The sequence below is a fragment of the Lepidochelys kempii genome, chromosome 20, assembly GCF_965140285.1.
Source record: "Lepidochelys kempii isolate rLepKem1 chromosome 20, rLepKem1.hap1, whole genome shotgun sequence".
In the NCBI taxonomy this organism is placed as follows: Eukaryota; Metazoa; Chordata; order Testudines; family Cheloniidae; genus Lepidochelys; species Lepidochelys kempii.
This window is the reverse complement of record NC_136399.1, coordinates 2,345,670-2,368,622: the sequence shown is the minus strand read 5'-3', so window position 1 is coordinate 2,368,622 and position 22,953 is coordinate 2,345,670. Positions and strand designations below refer to the sequence as shown.

General features: G+C 66.9%; 1 protein-coding gene across 2 annotated transcripts; it reads right to left on the bottom strand.

The window, feature by feature from the left end:
* Nucleotides 1-193: 193 nt before the first annotated feature.
* DGKA (diacylglycerol kinase alpha) lies at nt 194-22,649 on the bottom strand. Of its 2 annotated transcripts, none has more exons than XM_078849479.1 (24): nt 22,459-22,649; nt 12,904-13,041; nt 12,052-12,128; nt 11,728-11,878; nt 11,238-11,318; nt 10,137-10,186; nt 9,596-9,670; nt 9,177-9,296; nt 8,635-8,752; nt 7,951-8,039; nt 7,426-7,545; nt 7,204-7,302; nt 6,091-6,180; nt 5,337-5,410; nt 4,771-4,845; nt 4,299-4,384; nt 4,070-4,159; nt 3,683-3,843; nt 3,348-3,412; nt 2,722-2,812; nt 2,329-2,518; nt 1,838-1,958; nt 1,373-1,433; nt 194-827 (listed from the first exon to the last, which is right to left on the bottom strand). In XM_078849479.1, the coding sequence occupies exons 2-24, from the start codon at nt 12,971-12,973 to the stop codon at nt 729-731; spliced, it is 2,253 nt and encodes a 750-aa protein (XP_078705605.1). In that variant the 5' UTR covers nt 12,974-13,041; nt 22,459-22,649; the 3' UTR covers nt 194-728. The 2 variants fall into 2 exon arrangements, with proteins under 2 accessions (XP_078705605.1, XP_078705604.1); XM_078849478.1 differs by lacking the exon at nt 22,459-22,649 and adding an exon at nt 22,350-22,440.
* Between the last annotated feature and the right edge of the window lie 304 nt (nt 22,650-22,953).

Sequence of the window (22,953 nt, the reverse complement as noted above, 5' to 3'; positions counted from 1 at the left end):
AGGAACCCAGGTGTCCTGTGACACTGTGCTCTGAGCCCTAGAGCCCAGCCCCCTCCCCCTTCGCCCTGCCCCTGAATGGCGCTGCCTCTGACCCCAGGGAATGGGCAGCAGGACGGGTGGGTCCAAACCATGGCCCATCGCCTGAGGCCCGGGCCGGGTGGGCGGGTGTCTGTGCCCAGAACAGCAACCACGATGGGGCGGGGGGGAGAACAAAAGCCTCCAACCTTTATTAGTAAGACGAGGCACTTGAAATCTCAAGGGGGGGTGGGAGTTTGGACTGTGGGGGCAATAAATAGGGGGGCTGGAATGTAGGGTACGCAGGGGCCCAGCACGCTGCTTCCCACCCCACCCGCCGGGGCCAGAGATGCACAGGAGGGGCAGATACAGATGCCCCCTTCCTCCCCACCATGGGGCAGAAACACCCAAGAGGGGGTGGGCAGTGGGGGCCAGGACTCTCAGCAGCGGGGGTGGGGGATTAGACCAAGGCCTCCCGCCCGCCCCCCGCTCGCTACGGCGGCCAGCAGGCAGGGGGGCCTGGGCAGGGAAGGGGCCCACAGGCGTGACACCCACCCCCCAAATGACGCGATGGTCTACACGGGACATCCAGGCTGCACCGGGGGGGCGGGGCAGGAACCAAACCCACCAGCGCCCCTGGAGTTGGGCTGTTCCCCGCTCAGAGCCAAGGTGGCCGGGCCGGGGGGGGCATCCTTGGCCCCCAGCTATGCCCCCTAGGACTCATGGGGTCCCTTCTTGATGCCGAAGAAGCTGGAGGAGCGGGGGGGCGGGCCCAAGAGCATGGGCGCCTGGTTCTTGTGCGTGATCCTGATCTAAAAGAGAGAGAGAGAGAGAGAGTGGGGGGAGGAAGGACACGCTGGGGGGAGGAAGGACACGTGGGGGGGAGGGGGGGGGTTTCTGGTGTGGGCAGGGAAGCGTCCCCTCCCCCAGCTCCAGCCACACAACCCCCACCCTGCAGGTTCCCTAGTAATGCACCTACCCCTCCACGGCACCTCCTGCCTATGGGGGGGGGCGCGTGGCTGCCAGCACCCCAGCCCCATGGCTCCGAACCGCCCCAACACCTGCTAGCCCTGGCCCCATGCGACCAGCAGGCGAGGGGCACCCGGGTGCCGCCCCCACTCCAAATGGGCCCCTTTCTGCCCGGGGTAGGTAGCGGAGCTGACTGCCCTGGCCCCCAGCCCCCCTCCCAACACCAGGCGGCCCCGGCTTCCTCCGCGCCCCAAGACGGATGGGCAGGGTGGGGCGGGGGGGGGTCTATTGAGGCCTCTCGCGGGGGCTGGGAAAGCTGCAGGGGGCTCGGATCTCCACTGCTGGCTCAGGGGAGTGCGGGGGGGGGGACCCCCATACGGCTCCTTACCGTGCAGGGCGGCTGCATCCAGGGCTCCCCGTCGATCTGCATGGGCAGGCACTTCAGGGTCCTGCGGAGACCCCGGTGTGAGACAGCCCCACAGAGCCCCCCCCCCCCCCCCCGCCAACCCTGCCCACCGCGCGGCGGGTCCCAGGGCCAAGCCTGCCCACCGCAGGGGGCTGGGACCTTCCCCACCGCGCGGCGGGTCCCAGGGCCAAGCCTGCCCACCGCAGGGGGCTGGGACCTTCCCCACCGCGCGGCGGGTCCCAGGGCCAAGCCTGCCCACCGCAGGGGGCTGGGACCTTCCCCACCGTGCGGCGGGTCCCAGGGCCAAGCCTGCCCACCGCAGGGGGCTGGGACCTTCCCCACCGCGCGCGGGTCCCAGGGCCAAGCCTGCCTCCCGTAAGATCATGGGGGCTGACTGCCCCCAGGGAACCTCACCCCCTCTGCCCCCGGTGCCCCCCCGGCTCTCACCGCAGCGTGATCTCCGAGCACTTGGCCAGCCGCTTGCCTGCGCTCTTCAGCCCGGTGTAGATCTGCCCCATCTCGATCACGCCCTCCAGCCCCACCACTTCCAGCCGCTTGTCGCTCAGGTCTGGGGGGAGGGAGGGGCCGTCAGTGCTGGCCCCCCCATGCTGCCGGGGGGCCAGGGCCAGGGGATGAGTGAGCCCAGCCCCCACACCCGGCTCCCCCCCTCCCAACCAGCTCCGTGGGCCAGGGGGTGGCAGGTGGGCCCCTGCTCTGGGGAGCGCCTCATGGACCCAGCCCCCCAATAGGGTGCTGTGCCTTTAAGGAGGCGGGGCTCTAATAGCTCCACTTAGTGGGAGGGGCCAAGGCAGAAAAGGCCCCACCTCTGCTCCACCCGAGGCCCCGCCCCCAATTCCACCCACGGGATGACTACCTGCCCCCCACAGCACTCCTGGCCCCGCCCATTGCATGCAGGCCCCGCCCCCCCAGCGCCACACCTTGCACGCAGGTCTTGAGCGTCTCCGGGTCGGTGACGGCCTCGGGCTGGCTCCCCGTGGCCCTGTTCCGGGCCTCGCCCAGCGGCTTCTTGGTCTCGCCCCAGAGGTTGGAGCCGCCGTGCATGCTGGGAATGTTGAGGACAGCGACCCCCGAGAGGGCTCCACTCAGGTCCAGGGGTTGCCCGCAGCACTGGGGGGGCAGAGCCCTCGTTACCAACTGGGGACCTGCGTAAACCAGCTCCCACCCCAGAGAGGCCACCCGGTGCTCGTCCTGCAGGCCAGGCAGAGAATTCATGCTCCAGCCCTGGGCTCTGCCAGCAGGGGGCGATGGCTGGGGGCCCTGGGCATGCGTGGGGCAGGGGGCGGGGGGCAGCGCTGGGCTCCGTCCCTCACCTCAATGGTCAGATATTCCTTGAGCTTTTTGCAGGTGGCGAAGATGGTCTCGGACGTGGCGAATTCTAAATACCAGAGTTTGTTCTTCATCCTGGAGAGGAAACAGCCCCACAACCCACGGGTGGAAAACTGAACAAACCACACCACACCAGGGGGCACCGGGAGGGGGGGCGGGCAGGGCACTGGCGGGGGGGAGCGCCCGGCTGTTGCCGTCCCAGAAGGGGGTGTCGTGGGGGCAGGCAGGGCACTGGCGGGGGGGGCAGGGGGAGCGCCCGGCTGTTGCCGTCCCAGCAGGGGGTGCCATGGGGGCAGGGTGCTGGCTTTGGCTCCCGGCCCATCTCCGCTGGGTGGGGGGGGCGTCTCAGGGAGTCACCAGTGCGATGGGCGAGGCCCAGGCCATGGACCCAGAGTCGCCGCCTCCCACGGGCTCCCCAAGGGCTGGATCAGCCGCTCCGAGCTTCCCTGCGCCCCAGCCGGGATCCACACGGGAGGCCAGGGCCCCCGTGCCTCCGGGAACCCCCGAGGTCACAGCGTGGCTGGCAGCCCAGCCCCTGCCATGCCCACCTGCCTCGCCCACCCCCTACCCGCCAGCCTGCCCTCGTCGTCTCCCCCCCGGCCCCACACACCTGCTGTTGAATTTCTCAGGGTACTTCTCCCTCATGAGGTGGAAGCGGTGAGCGATGGAGGCATCCTGGAGACGAGACAGACGCAGTCAGAGCCCAGCGCGGATAACGGGGGGGGGGGGGTAGCAGCCCCCCCCCCCGCGGTTCCTATGCTGGCCAGACGGGAGTGACACCGAGCCAGGCTCCTGCATGTGGAGCATGGGACAGGGAGAAGTCCCATCGCATCCTGGGGGCTCCATCCTGCCCCCCACAACCGCACCCCCCATACTGGGCTCTAGCCACCCTCCTCCCCCCCCTCAGTGCCAGGGCTCAGACCCCACAGCCACCCCCGGCCGTACCACGCCGATGGAGAAGTAGTTGTTGATGATCTCGTAGGGGACGGGGTCCCCCTTCTCCGCGGGGTTCTCGGGGGTCACCTGCACCAGCCACCGGTCCATGGGCAGGATGCTGCTGCTCTCGATGTCCTTCAGGATCTTTCGCAGGTTCTCCCCGTCGTAGCCTGGGGGCAGGGGCACGGCCTCAGCGGGAGGGGACAGTGCCAGGCACCCCCCCCGCCTCTCCCTAAGCGGGGCTGGGGGCAGAGATGGGCAGGGGGGCACCTGGCTGGATGGGGCCATAGGCCTGAGCGGGGGGTAGCTAGGCAGGCCGCGCCCGTTAGTCTCCTGGGGGGCGGGTGCCAGGCTAGGGAGACCCCCGGGCCCAGCTCTCCCCCGGGCGTCACTCACCTCCTCCCCAGCGCAGGCATCGTGCCAGGTCGTTGCCGGTGCCCAGCGGGAGCACGGCCACCGCGGGGCGCCCGGGCAGGTTGGCTTTATCTGCAAGGACAGAGGGACGGTCGGCGGGGGGGCGGGCTCCTTGGCCCTCCAAGGGCAGGGTCCAAGTGGCTCCTGCCCCAGCCCGGGCCAAGAATCGGGCCCCGTTTCCTGCCCCTCCCCCCCTCCAGCTTCCACCTACCGATGGCGTCCAGGATCCACCCCACGGTGCCGTCCCCGCCGCACACCAGGATCCGGAAATCCGGCACGTCCCGGAAAAAGTTCAGCCTGCGAACAGAGACACGGAGCTGGGTCAGCGCCGGGGCCCGGATTCCCGCACCCCATTCACTGCCAGATCCTCCCCAAGGGTTAGTTACCCCCTGACCTGCCCTGGGCTCCCTGCCGGTGCCCCTCACTCCCGACCCACAGCCCCCTGGTACCCCAGCCCTGGGCTCCCCGACAGCCCTGCCGGTGCCCCTCACTCCCGACCCGCAGCCCCCTGTTACCCCAGCCCTGGGCTCCCCGACTCCCCTCCCTCGGCCGATGCCCTTTGACCCCCCTCCCATTCATGCCGTGGAGCTGCCCCGTGGTGTTGCAATGTGGGCAAGAGTCCACTAGGGGGCAGGGCCGAGACCCCCAGTGAAGGGCCCCGGGGCCCCTGAATTCTCACTCACCCGGGGGCCGGGCCTCCCTTCATCAGGTTGTAAACCTGCCGCGGGTTGAGGAGATACTGGAGCTTCCGGAGCACCCTGGTCGTGGAGACGAGGGGGGGGCGTCAGGAGCGAGAACCCACACCAGGCATCGCCATGGACACCCCCCCCCCGACACAGTCTAGATCATGGGGAGGGAGGTGGGGGGGGCTGTCCAGGGGCATATCCCTTAGACCAGGGTGGAGCAATGACATCACGATAATGAGACTGTTGCCTGGCAACCTTGGAACAACCCTCCCAAACCCCTCCACCCGTCATATTAGGTGGGGAAACTGAGGCACAGACAGAGACTTGCCCAAGGTCACACAGAGAACTGGGAAGAGAACCCAGGAGTCCTGGCTCCCTGTTCTCTGCACAGACCCAGTAGACCCTACTCCCCTTCCAGAGTCAGGAACAGAACCCAGGAGCCCTGCCTCCCCCGGCCCCGCCCCATGTCTAACCATTAGACCCCACACATCTCGCCCTGCCAGAAATAGAACCCAGGAGTTCTGGCTCCCAAGAGCCCCCTCGGCTTGACCCCCCCCCCTTACCTCTCCCCCTGTTTCCCGCCGCTCTTGGGGTTGACGAAGACCAGCAGGGGGTGGGTGTCGGGGATGGGGACGATCTACAGAGCACGGGAAAGGGGAAACGAGAGGGTGAGACACGGGAGAGTCACGGGCGCAGCAAACCGCAGACGGGTTCCAGGAAATGACCGCCCACGGCGGCCGCTGCAGGGCCGGAGCGCGGCTCCGCGGCTCGTGCCGAGGGGCTGGGCAAGGCAAAGCCTGGGCCTGCTGGGGCCACAGCGGGCGTGGGAAGAAGTGCACGTCCTGGCGTCTGCACCTGCAGACGGTTCACCAAACCCTCTGTCCAGCAGCACCTGCTCAGGGGAGGCGGCTGCTGTGGCCAAGTTGCATGGTCACCATCTGCCACCAGAGGGAGCCACTGGCCCTGTATGAGCCAATAGCGAGAGCCCTCTGTGTGTATGGACCAGGGTGAAGGGGGGGGGAGCCCTGGGGAGAGGGGTGGTGGGGGGGGGGTTGTTACCTCATTCTGGGCAGGGATAAACGCCCTCATTTTTCAAAATCCCGGCCCCACCCCCGCCCGGGGCCCTGCCTCCCCCCGCAGCGTCCCAAGGGCCCCCAGCCAGCTCCCACCCTCCCAGCCCCCCCGACATGCTGCTGCCCCCTACTGGGCCAAGCGACCTGGCTGCTCGGGTCACTGGGCTCTCGTTGCCCCCCAGTGGCCGCGTCCCGCAGGTGCCAGTCGAAGAGCAGCGCCGTTGGGGCGTCGCCCCCCACTCACCCGCAGCGCCTGGCCCTCGGGCGTGGTGCAGGGCTGCGGCATCTCCTCCACCGGGGTCCCGCCGTCGCTCTTCTGGCTGTTCTGCCTCTCCTGGAACCCAGAGCCAGGGCGTCACCTGGGGGCAGGGGCCCAGAGCCCTGGGAGAGGAACCAACAGCCCCCAGGGCTCCGTGGGGCTCAAGGGGCGGAGCTGCTCCTTTGGGTTCAAAGCCCAATGGGGCACAGAGCCCCTTGCTGGTGGCCTCTGGTCTCTCCCCAGTGTGGGGCCAGGGAACTCCCCAGCCTGGCAGGCCTCCCAAAGGCACCTGGACTGGTCCATAAAGCCCTAGCCAGGGGATCCAGGCTGGTCCATACGCCCGGCGGGGGCTCTGTGACGAAGTGGGACTGTTCTTAATGTTTCCTCTGAGTAGTGTGGGGGTGCCTCAGTTTCCCCTAGGCAGTTCTTAAGTCTCTAGGGGGTGGGATAAGGGTGTATGATCATTGCAGAGCCCTAGAGGGCAGGTGTGTGCAGGAGTCTGGACACAGAGAATGGCCGACACCCTGTTTCCTGGCAACTGATGCCCTGGGCCCTCCCCCCCCCCCCCCCCAAGGTGAGAGCTGAAGGGTTGGAGAACAAAGGAATCCGGTGATCTCCTGGCCCGGGACAGGAACAAAGCCCAGGGGAGGAGGGGCTGGAGGGAGTTTCAGTTTGGGGCTGGCTGGGACATAGAGTGAAGTGTAGACGGGGTTGTCTGGCTCACTGCCCCCCCAAAATGGACCTGGCTGAGGGGTCCTGTTCTCTGCACCTACAAGCTCTGTGTTAGACCATGTTCCTGTCGTCTAATAAACCTTCTGTGTTACTGGCTGGCTGAGAGTCCCGTCTGACTGCGGAGTTGGGGGGCAGGACCCTCTGGCTGCCCCAGGACCCCGCCTGGGCGGACTTGCTGGGGGAAGCACACGGAGGGGCAGAGGAGGCTGGAGGCTCCGAGGTCAGACCCAGGGAGGTGGAAGCTGTGTGAGCTGTGTGTCCTGCAGACAGGCTGCTCCCAGGAAGGCGACTGCCCCGAGTCCTGACCGGCTTCATGGGGAGCAGTTCCAGAGCATCGCCCGGGGACCCCATGACAGGCTCACTCACCAGCACGACGGGGTAGATGGCCGAAGGGGGCAGGATGTGGTCCCGCAGGGCCCCACAGTCGCAGGTCGGGGGCACGCTGGGCTGGCACTCCTCGTGGATCTGGGGGGGACGGGGGGTTAGCCCAGCACACGCTCCTGGCCCCACCTCCCCTGAAGCTGCCCCCCAGCCTCCAGTGCCTGGCAGGAGCACCGGGGGGGGCGGGAGGGGGGGGCCTGCACCCACCTTGAGGTGGCACCAGACGCAATGCAGCCCCGTCAGGCTCTGGAAACTCTTGATCTTCTTCTGACACTTGTCGCACTTGCTGGCCTCGCAGCCGCCCTTCACCCACACGTGGCTCTGCGCCTGCGGGGGGGCGGGGGGGGCAGTGAGCGCTCCCATCGCCCAGCAGGGGCTGGGAGCCAGGATGCCTGGGTTCTCTCCCGGCTCTGGGAGGGGAGTGGGGTTGAGTGAGTTAGAGCCAGGGGCTATGGGGGGCTGGGAGCCAGGATGCCTGGGTTCTCTCCTCAGCGCTGGGAGGGTGGTGAGGGGAGGGCTGTGAGTCAGGACTCCTGGGTTCTAATCCCAGAGTCTGTCAGCCCATCAGCGGCAAGTCCCTGCCGCACTCTGTGCCTCAGTTTCCCCGTCTGTACAATGGGGCTAGCGAGCACGTGGGAGGTACTTGGGTGGGGAGGATGGTTCTGGGGACCGGGGGCCGTCGCGCTGGGACGTGGCCAGACAGACATGGGGGGTCCCCTGCCCCCCACTCACGCTGGTGTCCTTGCGGGACTTGGCGTAGGTGCTGATGCAGCTGAGGGGCGCCCGGCGGGCACAGCGCTCGTGGGCCGTGAACTTGCAGACTGGAGGGAGAAAAGACACGCCAGCAGGTTAGTGACCAGGGAGGCGGGGCACAAGTTGGGCAGGGGCGGGGCTTAGCTCCTCCTCTAGCCCCGCCCCAATCCCCCCTCAATGATTGGCGGGGCTTCGAGTGGGCCAGCCAATCACATCTGAATGGAGGGAAAAGGGCGGGGGTTAGGCCAGCCAATGGCAGTTTGAGCTGATGACACAATGCTGATTTGCTGGTGTGTCATTGGCTGAATGAGAGGTGGGTGGGGTCACCCCAGGCTGGGCCCCACCAGCCCCACACAACTCACAGCGCCCCCTGGGTGCCCTTCCCTGGCTGGTGCCCATTTCTCCAGGGGGGCGGAGGTGGGGGGGATCCCCCTCCCCTAGCCAGGCCCGTGTTGGGGGAGGGGCACAGAGGTGGGGCCATGCCCATGTCGGGGGGGGGCCCGGGCCCGTGTCGGGGGGGGGGCGGCAGAGGGAGGGGGCCGGCGGGGGGAGGGCCCCTGCCCGTGTCGGGGGGGGGCGGCAGAGGGAGGGGGCCGGCGGGGGGAGGGCCCGTGTCGGGGGGGGCAGAGGGAGGGGGCCGGCGGGGGGGGCCGGGGCACTCACAGGTGCAGGCCAGGCCCTGCTTGCGCAGGCCGAGCAGCAGGGTCTCGCAGACGGTGCAGTAGACGGGCCGGTTAAAGTGCTTCAGACACCACATGTGCTGCCCGTCGTCCTTCATGTTCTGCGGGGAGAGACGAGAGAGAGTCCGGGGGGGTCCCTGGGGGGGCTGGGGCGGGAGTCGGCGGGGTGGGGTGGGGCTGGGCTACACAGAGCTTCTCCCCGAGGGGCGTGGGGCTCACCTGTGGGCCGTTACCCACTCGCGGTTACCACTGGTTGGGCCGCCGGGGGGCGGGGGGGGAAATCAGGGCTCGTGGGGGGTCCCAGGCCCACAGGAAGGATCGGGGTGGGGGTAGGGAGCTTCCCGCCCCGGCCCCGCCCGTCATGCCCCTGGCTGCTTTCCACCTTGCCCAACGGGGATCCCCATCGTTGGAGGGGGTCGAATTCCCACACGGCTCAGAGCATTTCTGCCACCCCCAGGGATTGCCCCCCTCGCCCCCCTGGGGTCGCCCCTCTCTGTGTCGCCCCCCCCGCCCCCCGGGACTCACCACTTCCAGGCCCAGCAGCACCAGGAGGGGGATGGTGGTGACCCCCCCACGCAGCCACTCGGCCAGCGACACCGTCCCGCTGTCATCGTAGTCGATCTCCCTCATCATCTCCTGCAGGATCTGGGGGGGGGGGGCAGGGACATGGCTCAGGGGCTCCAGAGGGGCTGGGTGAGCCCCCACCCAACAGCACCCCCTCCAAGGGCCCTATCTCCCCCCCACTCTCCACGGCAGGGGCACGGGACTCCCCATCTGCAGCCACTTCACCCCCAGCCCTGCACCCCCTCCCTCCCCACGGGCTCAGGGCAGCCCCCCCAGCACACACTGTCCCCTGCAGTGCCCGTGGGCTGGTGCCCCTCCAGGCAAGAGGGGGCAGGGCCAGGGCAGCCCCACGCACCCCACGGCCCCAGCACGGTACTCACAGGTTTGAGCTCCGTGACGTCCCAGTCCAGGTACTCGGCCACTCGCATCATCTGGGTGATGATCCGATCCACCTCCTGGGGGGCCCGGAGCGGGGAGAAGAGAGCGGGTCAGTACCGGCCCATGGGGGGGGGCAGGGCTGGCAGAACGGGTCAGTAATCGGCCCGGGGGGGGGCAGAGTGGGTCAGTACTGGCCCATGGGGGGTGGCAGGGCTGGCAGAACGGGTCAGTAATCGGCCCGGGGAGGGCAGAGTGGGTCAGTACTGGCCCATGGGAGGGGGGGAGACAGCCCCCCAGGGATGGACCCCTTGCTCAGCCCTGAGGCTGGAAGCACCTGTGGATCCCTGGGGGGGGGGCACAAAGGCCTCCCTTTGTTGCAGGGCCGGACCCAGCGGGGGCATAGAGATGGGGGGGGCTGCTCCCAGCCTCTGCCAGGCACAGTGTGGCGGGTTCTGCAGGACCCAGGTGCTCAGAGCGGGCAGTGGGGGGCACTAGGGTGAAGGGGACAGTAATGGGGGGCTGTGGTCCCCCCACGGCACTCACCGAGCTGTCCAGCAGGCCGTTCCCATCCTTATCATAGAGCTTAAAGGTGACTGGGGGGGGGGGAGAAAGCGGAGTCAGTGGGGGGACCCCAGCCAGGCCCAGACCTCCATGGCCCCCCCACCCCCACCCTATGCCAGCCCCCATCCAACCCACATCCTAGCACAGCCTGTCAGCCTCCACCCCTCTGGGGAAAGACCTCTAACCCCAAAGGTCTCCCACGAGCCTCCTGTGACGAAGTGGGACTGTTCTTAATGTTTCCTCTGAATGGTGTGGGGGTGCCTCAGTTTCCCCTATGCAGTTCTTAAGTCTCTAGCGGGTGGGATAAGGGTGTATGATCACTGCAGAGCCCTAGAGGGCAGGTGTGTGCAGGGGTCTGGACACAGAGAATGGCCGACACCCTGTTTCCTGGCACCTGATGGCCTGGGCCCTTCCCCCCTGCCAGGTGAGAGCTAAAGGGTTGGAGAACAAAGGAATCCGGTGACCTCCTGGCCCGGGACAGGGACAAAGCCCAGAGGAGGGGGGGCTGGAGGGAGTTTCAGGTTTGGGGCTGGCGGGGACGAGGAGTGAAGGGCAGACGTGGTTGTCTGGCTCACGGCCCCCCAAAATGGACCCAGCTGAGGGGTCCTGTTCTCTGCTCCTGCAAGCTCTGTGTTAGACCATGTTCCTGTCGTCTAATAAACCTTCTGTGTTACTGGCTGGCTGAGAGTCCCGTCTGACTGCGGAGTTGGGGGGCAGGACCCTCTGCTCCCCCCAGGACCCCGCCTGGGCGGACAGGCTGTGGGAAGCCCACAGAGGGGCAGAGGAGGCTGAAGGCTCCGAGGTCAGACCCAGGAAGGTGGAGCCGGGGGAGCTGTGTGTCCTGCAGACAGGCTGCTCCCCGAGAGGAGACCCCCCAGAGTCCTGCCTGGCTTCCTGGGGAGCAGTCCCAGAGCATCGCCCGGGGACCCTGACACCCCCCGCTGTGGCTCCCCCCCCAGCCCTTGCCCCATTAGGAACCCAACTCAGGTCTGAGCCCGAGAGCTGCCCTGTCCTTGTCACCTCTCCATGGGGCTGGGGTGGGTGGGACAGCCCCCCCCGCAGCGTTCCCACCCCCAGACTCACACTCCAGCTTGTCCTCAGGGCGCCCCCCCTCCAGCAGCGAGAAGTAGCAGGAGACGTCGTTGACACAGACCAGGCCGCTGGCTGCAAAGAGACAGAGCCCGCACTGGATCCTGCAGCCCCCCTGCCCCACACAGCAGGGACCCAGGAGATCAGGCCCCAAGGCCCATTCACTCCTCGGCTTCAGCTGCCAGCAGGGGTGGGAGGGGGCGGGAAGTGGTAAGCAGCAACGGGAAATGGGGGACCCTCTGCAGCCCCCCGCCCAGTATGAGCTGCAGTCCCCTAGCCCCAGGCAGCCTGTGCCCCATGTTGCCCCCCCCCCATCAGTCCAGCTCTGGCCACTGCAGCAAGCTAGCTAGTGACTGCCCCCCACTGCCTGGGATCAGAACTGCTCCGCTGTGTGTCATATACCCCGTACAATCGGCATCTGATGGGGACTGTCCTCCGGCTCTGCCAGGCTGACGGAGCAGGCGGGGCCGGTGCGTGCCCTTACCTGGCTGCTCCCCGAGGCCCGGCTGCTCCCCCGGGGCCCTCCCAGGCGAGGTCTGGAAGGACAGGAAGAGGTGTTGGCAGAGCGCGTCCGAGATCTCCTCGGCCTCCAGGTAGCTCCTCATGAACAGCTTGAAACCTTCGAAGTCGATGGACTGGGGGGAGGCAGCAGAGGGGGGGGCAGTTAGGGGGCATCCTGGGCCTGGGGGGGCTTCTGCTCGGCGCTTCCAAGCTGGAGGGAGGGGGCCGGCCCGGCTCAGAGCAGAGGGGCTCCAGGGACAGACTGGGCCACCCCCGTGGGGCACGGGGGGCATCAGGGCGGACTCACGTCTCCCTGCAGGTGCTGCACCAAGGTGCCATCTCCGTAGAACTCCTGGAGAACGTCCTGGACCTTCTTGCTGCTGTCTGGGGGTGGGGGGGGAAGATGGGGAGAGTCACGATCCCAGGGTCCCCCCCAGCCGGGAGTGGGGAGCAGCCCTGGCCTGGGGCAGACACTGCCCAGACCCAGGGCCAAGCCCTCGCCCTCCCCCTCCCCTGCTGGGGGGGCGAGAGCTGCAGTTCTGCCACCGTGGCCCCTGCCCTGCTCTGGGGGCAGATCCAGCCACTCTACCGCCCTCCCCGCCACCCCAAGCTTCCTAGCCTTATGGGGCACGACCTGTGAGGCTGTGACGGGGGGCCAGGTCAGCCCTCCCCCCCGGCAGAAAATGGGCCCCCCCTGCAGGCCTGGAGCGTTGGTATCAGGGCAAATCCCCAAAAGAGGGGACCCCACCCCCCACTGCGGAACCTGATGGGGGGTCCCAGTGGGGCCAACCCCCCAGCGCGCAGCGGGGTGTGGGTGGGGTTAACGCTGGCATGGCTGGGTGAAGGGAGCTGCCCAGCTCAGCTGCATCCCCCCCGCCTGGGGCCCGATCCTGCTCCTGCCAGAGCCGTGGCAACTCTCCCCACCGGCCCCGCACCCTAGGCGGAGCCCGGTCTGTGGGGGTGGCGCTCACTGGTTACGGGGCAGGGGGGCCCTTTTCCTTGGGGCCCCGATGCCCTGGGGGCCACAGGCTGTTCCCACAGGGATTCCCTACCGCAGCCCCCCACCCCCGGGGCAGTGGGGCTGGGGGGGGGCAGGGCTGGGCACCTGCCCCAGTGGGGCTGGGGGGGGGCAGGGCTGGGGGGGGAGCTGGTCACTCACAGTCAATGTACTTCTGCAGGTGGGCGAACTCCTCGGGGCTCAGGGTGGCCCAATCCTTGCTCTCCGACATGATGTTCTGGGGCCTCTGGGCCGCGGCTGCCGGGGGGGGGCAGTTAGAAACAGACTCCCGGGGGGTGACTGGGGGGGGGGAAAGAGACAAAAGGAGCCAACAGGGGAGTGAGGATGCAGAGCGCGACGGACCCGGGCGAGGTGCCGGCGAGAGCGACCGAGGGGGGGTGTCCCCGGGCAGCGCCCCTCCCGGATTAGCTGAGCCAGCACATTCCCCGGCGGAGCCAAGCACCAACCGCTGCCCCCAGGCAATGCCAGCCAAGCCCCCGGCGCCCCCCAAACCTCCCCTGGTATCCCAACCCGGGGGGGCCCTGCTCTGGGGCGGCTGGAGCCCAGCGGAGGAGGCCGGGCTGGCACCCACGGCAGTCGGGGGTGGGAGTGGGGCCACCACCACTCGATGTCCTTATGTGCCTCTTCTGGACCCACCGCTGAGACCCCCAGCGGCAGGGGCTCTTAAAGGGATATTACCCAATTACCGACTGGGGTGGGCTGGCCGCCGGCCAACAGACAGGGGCACCATTTGCCCCAGAACAGCCCCATTGCCAGCGCAGACACCCCTGCCAGCGCTGCGGGGGTCTAGAGCGGGACACTTGGGAGGCGCATGGGCTGGCCCGTGCCCCAGCAGCCTGGCACGGAGCTGGTAGCGATGGGCAGCTGGTTCCAGTGCTTTATACCTCTCCGCAGGCGGCCACTTTGCCGGCACTGCTAAATATTTAATGGTGCCAAGTCATGGCTGGAGGGCGGGGAGGGGGAGGTTCCTGTTTCTCCAATTGCCGCTGTGAATTGGGGATGGGGGGGAGATCGTCTGATTCAGAGACATGAACTGGGGGGGCAGGAAAGAGGTGGGTCTTGGCAACAGGCAAAGCTCCTCTCAGCATAGGCTGGGGCTTGGGGCGCTAGGCAGAGCGGGCTGCAAACTGCGTATGGACCGGCTGGGGTCCAAGAGCAACAGCAATGCCGGGGGGGGGGGGGGGAGCAGCATGGGGGAGGGGCCGCTGCGCCAGCCCCACCCCCCAGATCTTGACTAGTATTGTGCCCCCACTGCATCCAGCTCTGGGACGTGCGGTCTAATGGTTAGTGCAGGATGCCTGGGTCCCATTCCTAGCCATGTCGTAGACTCTCCACTGACTTCCCCACTCTGTGCCTCAGTTTCCCCACCAGGGGATAACAAAGCACTGAGTGCTTTGAGATCCGCCCGCCCAGTGGGAGCGAGGGGTTGTTCACGCCAGGGGCCCCCTGCTCCCGGGCTGGAATCGCATGTCTGCCCCCCTGTTTCCTTCCCCGGCAGCAGTATTTTCCCAGTATCCGCTGCCCGCCAAAGCCCTCGGCTCACTCCATTACTACGATGATTTATTCACATTAATCCAGATCTCGGCGCACACCTGGGAGCTGCCGGGCTGCACGAAGTGCTCCAAGGTCTCTGTGGGGCAGGGAGAGGACAGGACGTGCTGCTCCCATTAACTCTAATGGGGCTAATACCAAGCACGGCCCCCCTGGACGCCAGCCCCCTCGCAGCCCGGACAGCAAGTCTGAGACCAGAGAGCGGCTTGGATGGTGCCCCTCAATCCCAACCCGCAGCCCCTGCTCTCCCAGCCCTGGGTCCCCCCAAGCTCTGTCGGTGTCCCTCAATCCTGACCCACAGCCCCTGCTCTCCCAGCCCTGGGTCCCCCCAAGCTCTGTCGGTGTCCCTCAATCCTGACCCACAGCCCCTGCTCTCCCAGCCCTGGGTCCCCCCAAGCTCTGTCGGTGTCCCTCAATCCTGACCCACAGCCCCTGCTCTCCCAGCCCTGGGTCCCCCCAAGCTCTGTCGGTGTCCCTCAATCCTGACCCACAGCCCCTGCTCTCCCAGCCCTGGGTCCCCCCAAGCTCTGTCGGTGTCCCTCAATCCTGACCCACAGCCCCTGCTCTCCCAGCCCTGGCCTGCCCCAAAAGTGGCCCTTCAGGATGACAGGGGCTATAGAACAAGAGTAAATCAGTCCCTCAATACAACCATTTGTGAAGACATCACAAGGAGAAGCTGGGGCGGTAACTCACCCCCTTAGCCAGGTTGGGCCGGGGGCTACTAGCATGGCTGGAGGGGAGCCCAGGGCCGGGCTAGCAAGGGGCTGTGAGTCGGGAGTGAGGGGCACCGGCCCAGCTGCTGGAGAAAGGTGCAAAACTGGGGGCACTGGCTAGGGAGAGGGGGACCCCAGGCTGAGCTAATATGAGCAGAGGGGCTAACGCGCAGAACAATGAAAATGAAGGAGGGCGAGGGGCAGGACTCCTGGGTTCTATCCCCAGCTCTGGGAGGGGAGTGGGGGCCAGTGGTTAGCTCTGCCAACCTTCTTGTACCCCGACTGGCACCACCCCTGTTCTGTTAGCAACAAGGCCCTGAATCGGGGGGCGGGGAGGGGGCTCTGATTTTGCCTAATTCCCAGCCGCCCCCTTTCATCCCAGACATGTGACCAACCAACCCCCAGTTCAGCCCCTGCCTGGCAGCAGGGCCAGGAGCCCCCCTCCTCCCACCCTGTTGTGCTGGCTCCGGGTGCGGCCAGTGCCGGAGGAGATGACAAAGCCAGTCCAAGCCCCTTAACGAACGACTTCTGCTTTCGGTGGATCCATTTTTAGAGCATTGCGGGCAGGGGGGGTGCCCACAGGGATCCCCCCATCAAGAAATGACTCCCTCTCAGGGTAAACGTGGGGCTGTCCCGGGGCGAGGAACAAACCGCTGGGACAGGGCGAGCCGGGGCTCCAGGGGTGGGGGCAGGGCACTGGTGCCACGTCCCCCAACATACCCCCCGCCCCGACACCCATGCACACCACCCTCACCCTACACAAACCTCACCCCCCCGTGGTCTGCCCAGCCATGCACATGCCCTGCACACAGCCCCCCACCGCCTAGGTACATGCCCAGCCATGGGGAGCAGGCAGCTGCTCAGCACCCCCCCACTTTCATGCAGGGGGTTGGGATTCGAACACAGCTTTGCTCAGCGCCCGCCCCCAGGGACACCCCCCCGGTGAGGGGGGGGGGCAGGAAGGAAAGGGGGAGGCAAGAAACAGAGAGTGCTGGCATGAAATGTGGTTCAGGCAAACGGCTCCTGGCACCCGCGCCATGGCTGCAGAGATCCCAGGGGCCTGGCTAGCTACCCGCCCACCCCCGGCTGAATGGGAGTCTTGCTGGGAGCCCGCTCCCCACAACCCCCGGGGGATCAATTTAACAGCTCCCTGCATCCCTGCCAGCCCCCTGCATCCCTGCTCTGGCTCGGGGGCCGTTCCACCCCACCCCACGGGACCGACCCCCTGGCAGCTCCCAGCCCTGCAGGGAAGTGGGGCACTGAGTTGGCCCCGCTGCACACCGAGGGGTGGGGGCTATGGGATATGATGGGGCTTCCCTATGCCTCTCAAGGAGGTTGCTGTCGATGCCACCCCCAGGGGGTGAGTTTAGCGGGTCCTCAGCTTCACCCTCACCTCTGACTGGCAGCAGCTGACACCCCCCAGCCCGATCAGGCCTCAAAGACGGAGCCCAGTCAAGGGATGGTGCAGCTGAGCTGTGCAATGCAGCCACTTGTGACCAGAGGGAAATTCCTGCCTGACCCCAGCTGGGGACCAGGCTGGGCCCTGGAGCATGAGGATTGCTAGCTCCCTGGGAGAATTCCAGCCTCGCTCCTACAGTGGGCCTGGCCTTTCTGTCAACTCACTTCCCCCTTTGCTCCCAGAAGATCCTGCAGCAGTGACTTCCACAGGGTAATCACACAGGGGTGGGGAGGAAACTGTGGGCTTTGAGCCCAGCATCAATCAGAGCAGGGAAGGCAGATGCAGCCACAGCCAGGCTGAGGGGTGCACCCAGTGCCGGGGAGGGGCCGGGCGCTGCATCTGATTGAACAAACTTAGCGGCAAAGCTAATAAAACCCTGTTGTTAATGGCGCCATGAACCTTCTCTAGCACCTGTCAGATGTGCTTACAGCCCCTGATAGGATCCTGCTCCCCTGCCCTTTATAGAAGGGAAACTGAGGCACATAGTGGTCACAACACACTGTGAGCCAGCAGCACTACTGAGAAAAGAACCCAGGAGTCCTGGCTCCCAGCTCCCCTGCTCTAACCACTAGACCCCACTCCCATCCCAGAACTAGGAACAGGACCTGGGAGTCTTGGCTCCCATCCCCGCTGCTCTCCCTGAGCCGTTCGGAGGAGGGCTGGCACCCCAGGCCAGGGGGAAGGGCACCGACTCCGCCCTGGACACATCCCAGTGATCCTGAGGTTACTGAGTCCTGCTAACTCCATCAGCAGCGCTAAATTTAGCTCAGCCCCGCCTGCCCCTGGCTCCACCAGCCGAGCACGGCAAATGGAAACCAGATGCCAGGAGACGCCGTTCGGGGTTGGAGGCCAAAGCTTAACACCGTGATCCCCAGGGGACGGCCGAGCAGGGGCCCCGGCCCTGCTGCCCCCATCGTCTGGCCGTGCCCAGCACACGACGCGGAGAATCCTCGGCTCTGACCCAGCTTGGCTCTGCCTGGCCCCCGGCAGGACTGACTCCACTCCTGGGACAGCAATTGGCCACACGCGCGGGCTCAGGCCAGGGAGAAGAGAGGGGACACCAGGGACCCACGCTGCTGCGCCAGCAGCCCCCCAACCAATGGTCCAGCCAGTCCCCCTCAGCCCCTGGCTCCCAGCGACCCCGGGTGGCAGACACCCCTCGGCACCCTAGCCACAAGCCGGGGACCAGGCGATCCCGGGAAAAGCCCCTCCCCACGATCCTTTGTCATGGGTGGGGCAGCGGCTGGGGAGGGGGGGGGCTCAAATAGCTGCTTCCTTCCCTGGGACACCAGGGGCCCCCCCCTCGCCAGCCCATGCCAGGCCCAGCCCCATCACTCCTCATGGGGGGGCACAGTTTATCCCAGCGGGATGGAGGAGATTTCACACTCGTTTTCCCGACTGACACCAACCAGCCGATTTCTGGCAAGGTGGCTGGCGTGCCAACAGCCCCCCCGTCCCCCCTTCGCATGGGGCGGCAGCTCCCCAACCTGGGAGGGGGCAGCTCCCCCCGCTACCACATCTCACCCTTGCCACGTGCTTCTAGCTGCCCACCCCCAGCAAGCGCCACGGCACCTGGGAGCTGCACAAGGCAAGCGAGTGCACGGCCGAGGGTGTTCGGGGGGAGAAATGACCTTTCTTAGCAACCCTGACCAGCAGCCCCCTGCTAGGCCAGCCCTGGGCTTCCCCCATCAGCTCTGCTGGTGCCCCCTAGTCCTGGTCCCAAAGTGCTTGGTAAACATGAGTCGTTAGTTTAGCCTCACAGCCTCCCCAGAATCGCCCCTGCTTTCCAGATGGGGAAACTGAGGCAGAGAGGGGCAGGGACTTGCCTATAAGCACCCGGAACAGAACCCAGATGTCTCGACTCCCACTCTGGGCCTGCCCCTCTTCAGAGCATCACATCCTGCCCCCCAACCCCCACCCCTGGCCCAGCTGAGCCCACGCTCCCTGGTTCAGTGCCAACACATGGAGCAGCCCGCGCTCCCTGCCAGCCAGTGCTGGCCAGAGGCAGGGGATGGGAACGCTGGGGTGCTGGCCCAGGCTGGCAGGCTCCCCGCCCACCCCCTCTGGGATTCATGGCTAAACCCCTAATGGGATCCAACCTCCCTGACTTACTGACTATTGGTGCGCTGGGGAAGCCGAGCTGGGGGGGAATGGTGGGGGGGTGAAGCCTGCACTGGGCTGGGGGGATGGTCCAGGACTCAGCAGGGGGCCGACCAACCGTGCAGGAGGGGTGGGAATTTCAAGAGAATGGCTCAGTGTCCTGCTCTGGGACTAGCCCCAGGCCCACAGAACAACCCCCCTCACATCCAGCTGTCTCCCCCACTCTGCTTAGCCCTACTTGTCCCAGACAGGCATGGGACTTCCCAGGCAGGCAGGGGCAGCCTGGCCCCACTGCCAGGAGCCTGAGGGTTGGCTGGTCCCACCCATGCTCCAGCTGAGCTGCCAGCCCCCACCTGACTGATGGGAGGGGTGGGGGTCAGGTCAGGTTGTCCCCCCTCAGGCTAGTCTTAAAGGGACAGCACAAGGAGAAGCTTCAGAGAAGGCGGTTGAGCTCGAGGGCGGCTGGGAGCCAGGGCTCCTGGGTCCTATCCCCAGCTCTGGGAGGTGAGTGGGGGCCAATGCCTGGGGAGGGGGCTGGGTGCCAGGACTCCAGGGCAGGAACTCTCCATCTTAACTCACTCTCACTGGACACAAGGCAGCTGCCCCAACCCCTCCTGGAACAGCTGAGCCAAGCGAAAGAGGGTCTGATCTCCCCGGCTTCTCCACCAGCCCAGCCATCGGCTCGGACGCAGCCCCCAGCCAGATCCAAACGCCGCAGAGCAAAGGAACCAGGAGCCGGTTACTCCCTGCCCTTGTCAGGCCAACACCCTGCGTTCCCATGGAGTTCAGGCCTGTAGAACCAGCAGGCTTGAATGAAGGAAATGCTCCTGCCCTGGCGCCTGCAGGGCCAGCACCCGGGGCCAGAGCCTTCGGAGCTTCTGCTGGTGCTGGGCCCATCACCCTGGTGTCTGACTCTGGGGGACCTTGTTCCTAGGCAGGGGCAGGGCAAAGCCCTCACTCACTGCACTCCCCAAAGCCTAGGGCCTGGCCTGCCTCCTGCAGGGGTTACAGCAGCCCCAAGGCAGCTCTAAGTGACTCGCAGAGTTTCCAGGGCGGGCTCAAGAGCCCTGATCCCAGCTCCACGCTGGCTGGGGAAGGGTGTGGGGAGGCCCTTTCACGCAGCCACAAGCTGAGCGCCACCGAGACGCCCCCACTGCCAGCGGTGAATATGGCTCTCCCCCGCCCCGGGACCAGCCTCACAGGGAGGCTAGTCCAGGGTCTCCACGGCCCACTCGGCCCTCGGCCTCTCTCCTCAGGCTGCCAGTGCAGGGGACGTGGCTCCCTGGCCCGAGCCCCCACCAAACTCATGACACCCGGCAGGGCGCCGCCAAGGCCCCTTGACTAAGGTAGGCTCTTGTTTCATCCTGGTCCCTCTGCAAACGCGCCTCCCGCCTCACTTCACAGCGAAGCCTGATCGGCCTCCCCCACCCCCAGAGCAATGGGCCACTCTAGGCTGCAACCCCCATGAAGGGGTTAAGTCAGCTGGACCCTGCACCCCCTCCCGCCTGCCTCGCCACAGTCAGAGGGATCCAACAAGCCTGACCCCCTGCTGCCCTGTCCCCCTACCTGACCCATAGAAGGGATGAGCATGTGGGGGCGGGGGGGAGTTTCCACCCAGCCTTGGGTCCCCCCCCGTTTGGCCTCCCGAGCTGGGTCAGTGCTTGGACGAGGGAGGGCCAAGAAACAGCCAGGAGCTGCCGGAAGTGGGGCTGGCGGCCCAATGGGGGCACTCTTCCCTCTGCATGGTGCTGGCGTTGCCCTCAGACCGCAAACCACCTCTCTGCTGGGCACTGTCCAAACAGCCGCTGCGCCCCACCCCAGAGGTGGCTGCATCTCCATGGCAGAAGACAACCTGTCTATAGCCAGTGCTGGGGGAGGAAAGGCGCTAGGAAATCGCACGTTATTGTTTGGCCACCGCTCAGACCTCGGCAGGAAGTTAGTTTGTTCTCCTTAATTAACAATCACTCTGGCGGCAGATTGTAACCCCCCGCCGCGCGTTATTTACCAGGAATGCCCGCTCGAGCTCTTGGGCAAACGTGTCCTTTGGCACATGGCTGGAGCTGGGTGAGCACAGCTGCACGGGGCCTCTCCCGTCTAAGGAGAATTGCTGGGGGCAGGACAAACCGGGCCCAGCCAGCCCGCACACCTGCAGTGCTGGTTTCTCCCAGTGGATTGTTCCAGGCTCCAGGAAAGACAGCGTCAAATCCAAACAGAACATGAAACTCGCCCCGAGGGTCAGCCAACCGAGGGGCGGGTAGGACTGGGCGCCAGGACTCCTGGGTTCCATTTCCCATGGACTGACTCAGCCTTCCCAGCACTGAAGGAAGGCGCCCACACTGGCGGTCCAGTCACGACGCACTCGGGGTGATTTCTGCCCTGGCGGCGAGGGAGCCGGACCGGACGAAGCCCCAGCATGGCCCAGGAAGGGTTGGTTTTTTTACATATATAAAAGTTAAACAAGCTGGCATTGCCTTTGTTACTTGAGGCCTGGGGGGTGGTTTTCGCCTGGGCCAGTGCATCACACACAGAAACCTGCCTCTGAAATCCCATGGGAGGCTGAACCCCTAAAAAAATCCAGGCCACAGGGAGCCGATCCATTAGTGTTCCCCCACCTTCAGTGCTCCCCCATGCCACCGAGCACCAGGCCCAGTCCCGCTGGCTCCCCCTGCAAGGGCCAATCAGCTGGCTTGGCTTCTTGATTTAGCAGAGCCAGAGGGCCCAGGATGGAGGTTTGATCCCAGCTGGATTAGCCCTTGGGGGTCAGATGCACCAGCTGCGCCTGGAGCCAGAGCGGAGCAGCCAGTAGGCACCGGATTTGGGTTGGGGGTGCTTTGCTGGCTGGAAAGTCTGGCCCATCAGCTCAGGCAGGGGTCTCCCCCTCTGCCCTGCCTCGCTGTTCCCCCTGGTCAAACCTCTGCCCCTCGCTGCACTGCCCCCTGCCTGGCCCACTGTGCCGCCCTCAGCCAAACATCCCAAAGCCTCCTCCTGCTCAGCCCCTTCCCTGCAGCCCCCCCTGCATGGCAATGGCTCCTTCGTGGCGGCTTAGGGGGGTGGGTGGGGAAAGCTGGCACGGCCCTGGCCCCTTTCTACCGGGCAGGAGAAGCCATGGCAGATGTGGCGAGCACTCTGCAAACCTGGGCATGGCGCTGCCCGCCAGGCGGGGGCTCGGGATTGCAGATTCCTTGGGGCAGGGGCCATCCCGCGGGTTATAAACCTACAGTCCAGGGGGAATGGGGGAACCCTCTGGCCCTGGCCAGGCCGGAGCCCGAGTGCAGGATCCCTACTGGCCACACACTCTCTGAATGGGTGCAAAAGCCCAGACACGCGGCCCTCCTCATCCCGGCAGCCCCACCGGGGCCAGGATGGCTTGAAGCAGCTCAGCCCAGAGGGTCACATTGGGGCCAACCAGGGGCCCAGAGAAGCCCCTTCCCCTGCCCAGCGCCCGGCCCCCGGGGCAGCTCCTGTTCCTGTGCCCAGCGCCTGGCACTGCAGGGCGCGGGGTCACGCCCCAGAGACCCCCCGGGCACCCAGGTCAATCGCCCGGGCGGGGAGCGGCCGGACCCGGGGCAAAGCGGCCCGGGACGCGGCCAGACCCCGGCTCCTCCTCCCCCGGCGCTGCGGGACGAGGAAGCCGCGGAAGCGCCGGGATCCCCCGGGACGCCGCAGTTTCTTTGCCCCTCCCCAGCGCCGGGGGCCGCGGAGCCGGGCGGGGGTCGCGGGGGTCCCGGGCGCCCGGCAGCTCCTTCCCCCGGGGCGCGCCCTACCTTGTCCGGAGCTCGGCAGCGCGGGGCGAGCCTGGGGCGCCGCCCGCCCGAGCCCAGCCCCGCTGACATCACAGCCCGCCCCGGCGCCTCCCCTCCCGGGCCCCCGCACCTTCCTCCTGCGGCCGCTCCCCTCCCGGCGCCGGCAGCGAAGCGGGGCGCCCCGACGGGCTCCGGGGCGCACAGACCCCGCAGGGTGCCGAGCCGAGCCGTGCCGAGCCGTGCCGTGCCGTGCCGTGCCGTGCTCCCGGCCCCGCGCTGCAGCCGGTTTGCGACGCCCCTGCCCAGAGCCTCCGCAGAACCCAGTTGCCCCCCGCCCGCAGCCTCCTGCCCCCGCCAATTTGAGCGAGCCCCGGGGGGGAGGGGGGACACACTTAAAGGGACAGCGGCGGGCTGCACCAATCTGCAGTGAGAACAAACCCCGGAGAGTCACCTGGGCCCCCAGAGCCCCCCCCATTTCCTGCCAGGGGTTAATTAAAGCAAGAATCCGGCCCCTGCGCTGGGGGGCTGGGGCTGGCCAGCTGCCAGCAGGGCTTTTCTGGGAGCCACCCTCTGGGAAGGGATCGCCTTGGCCTTGAACCGCAGGGGGGGGCTTAGGGGCCAAATT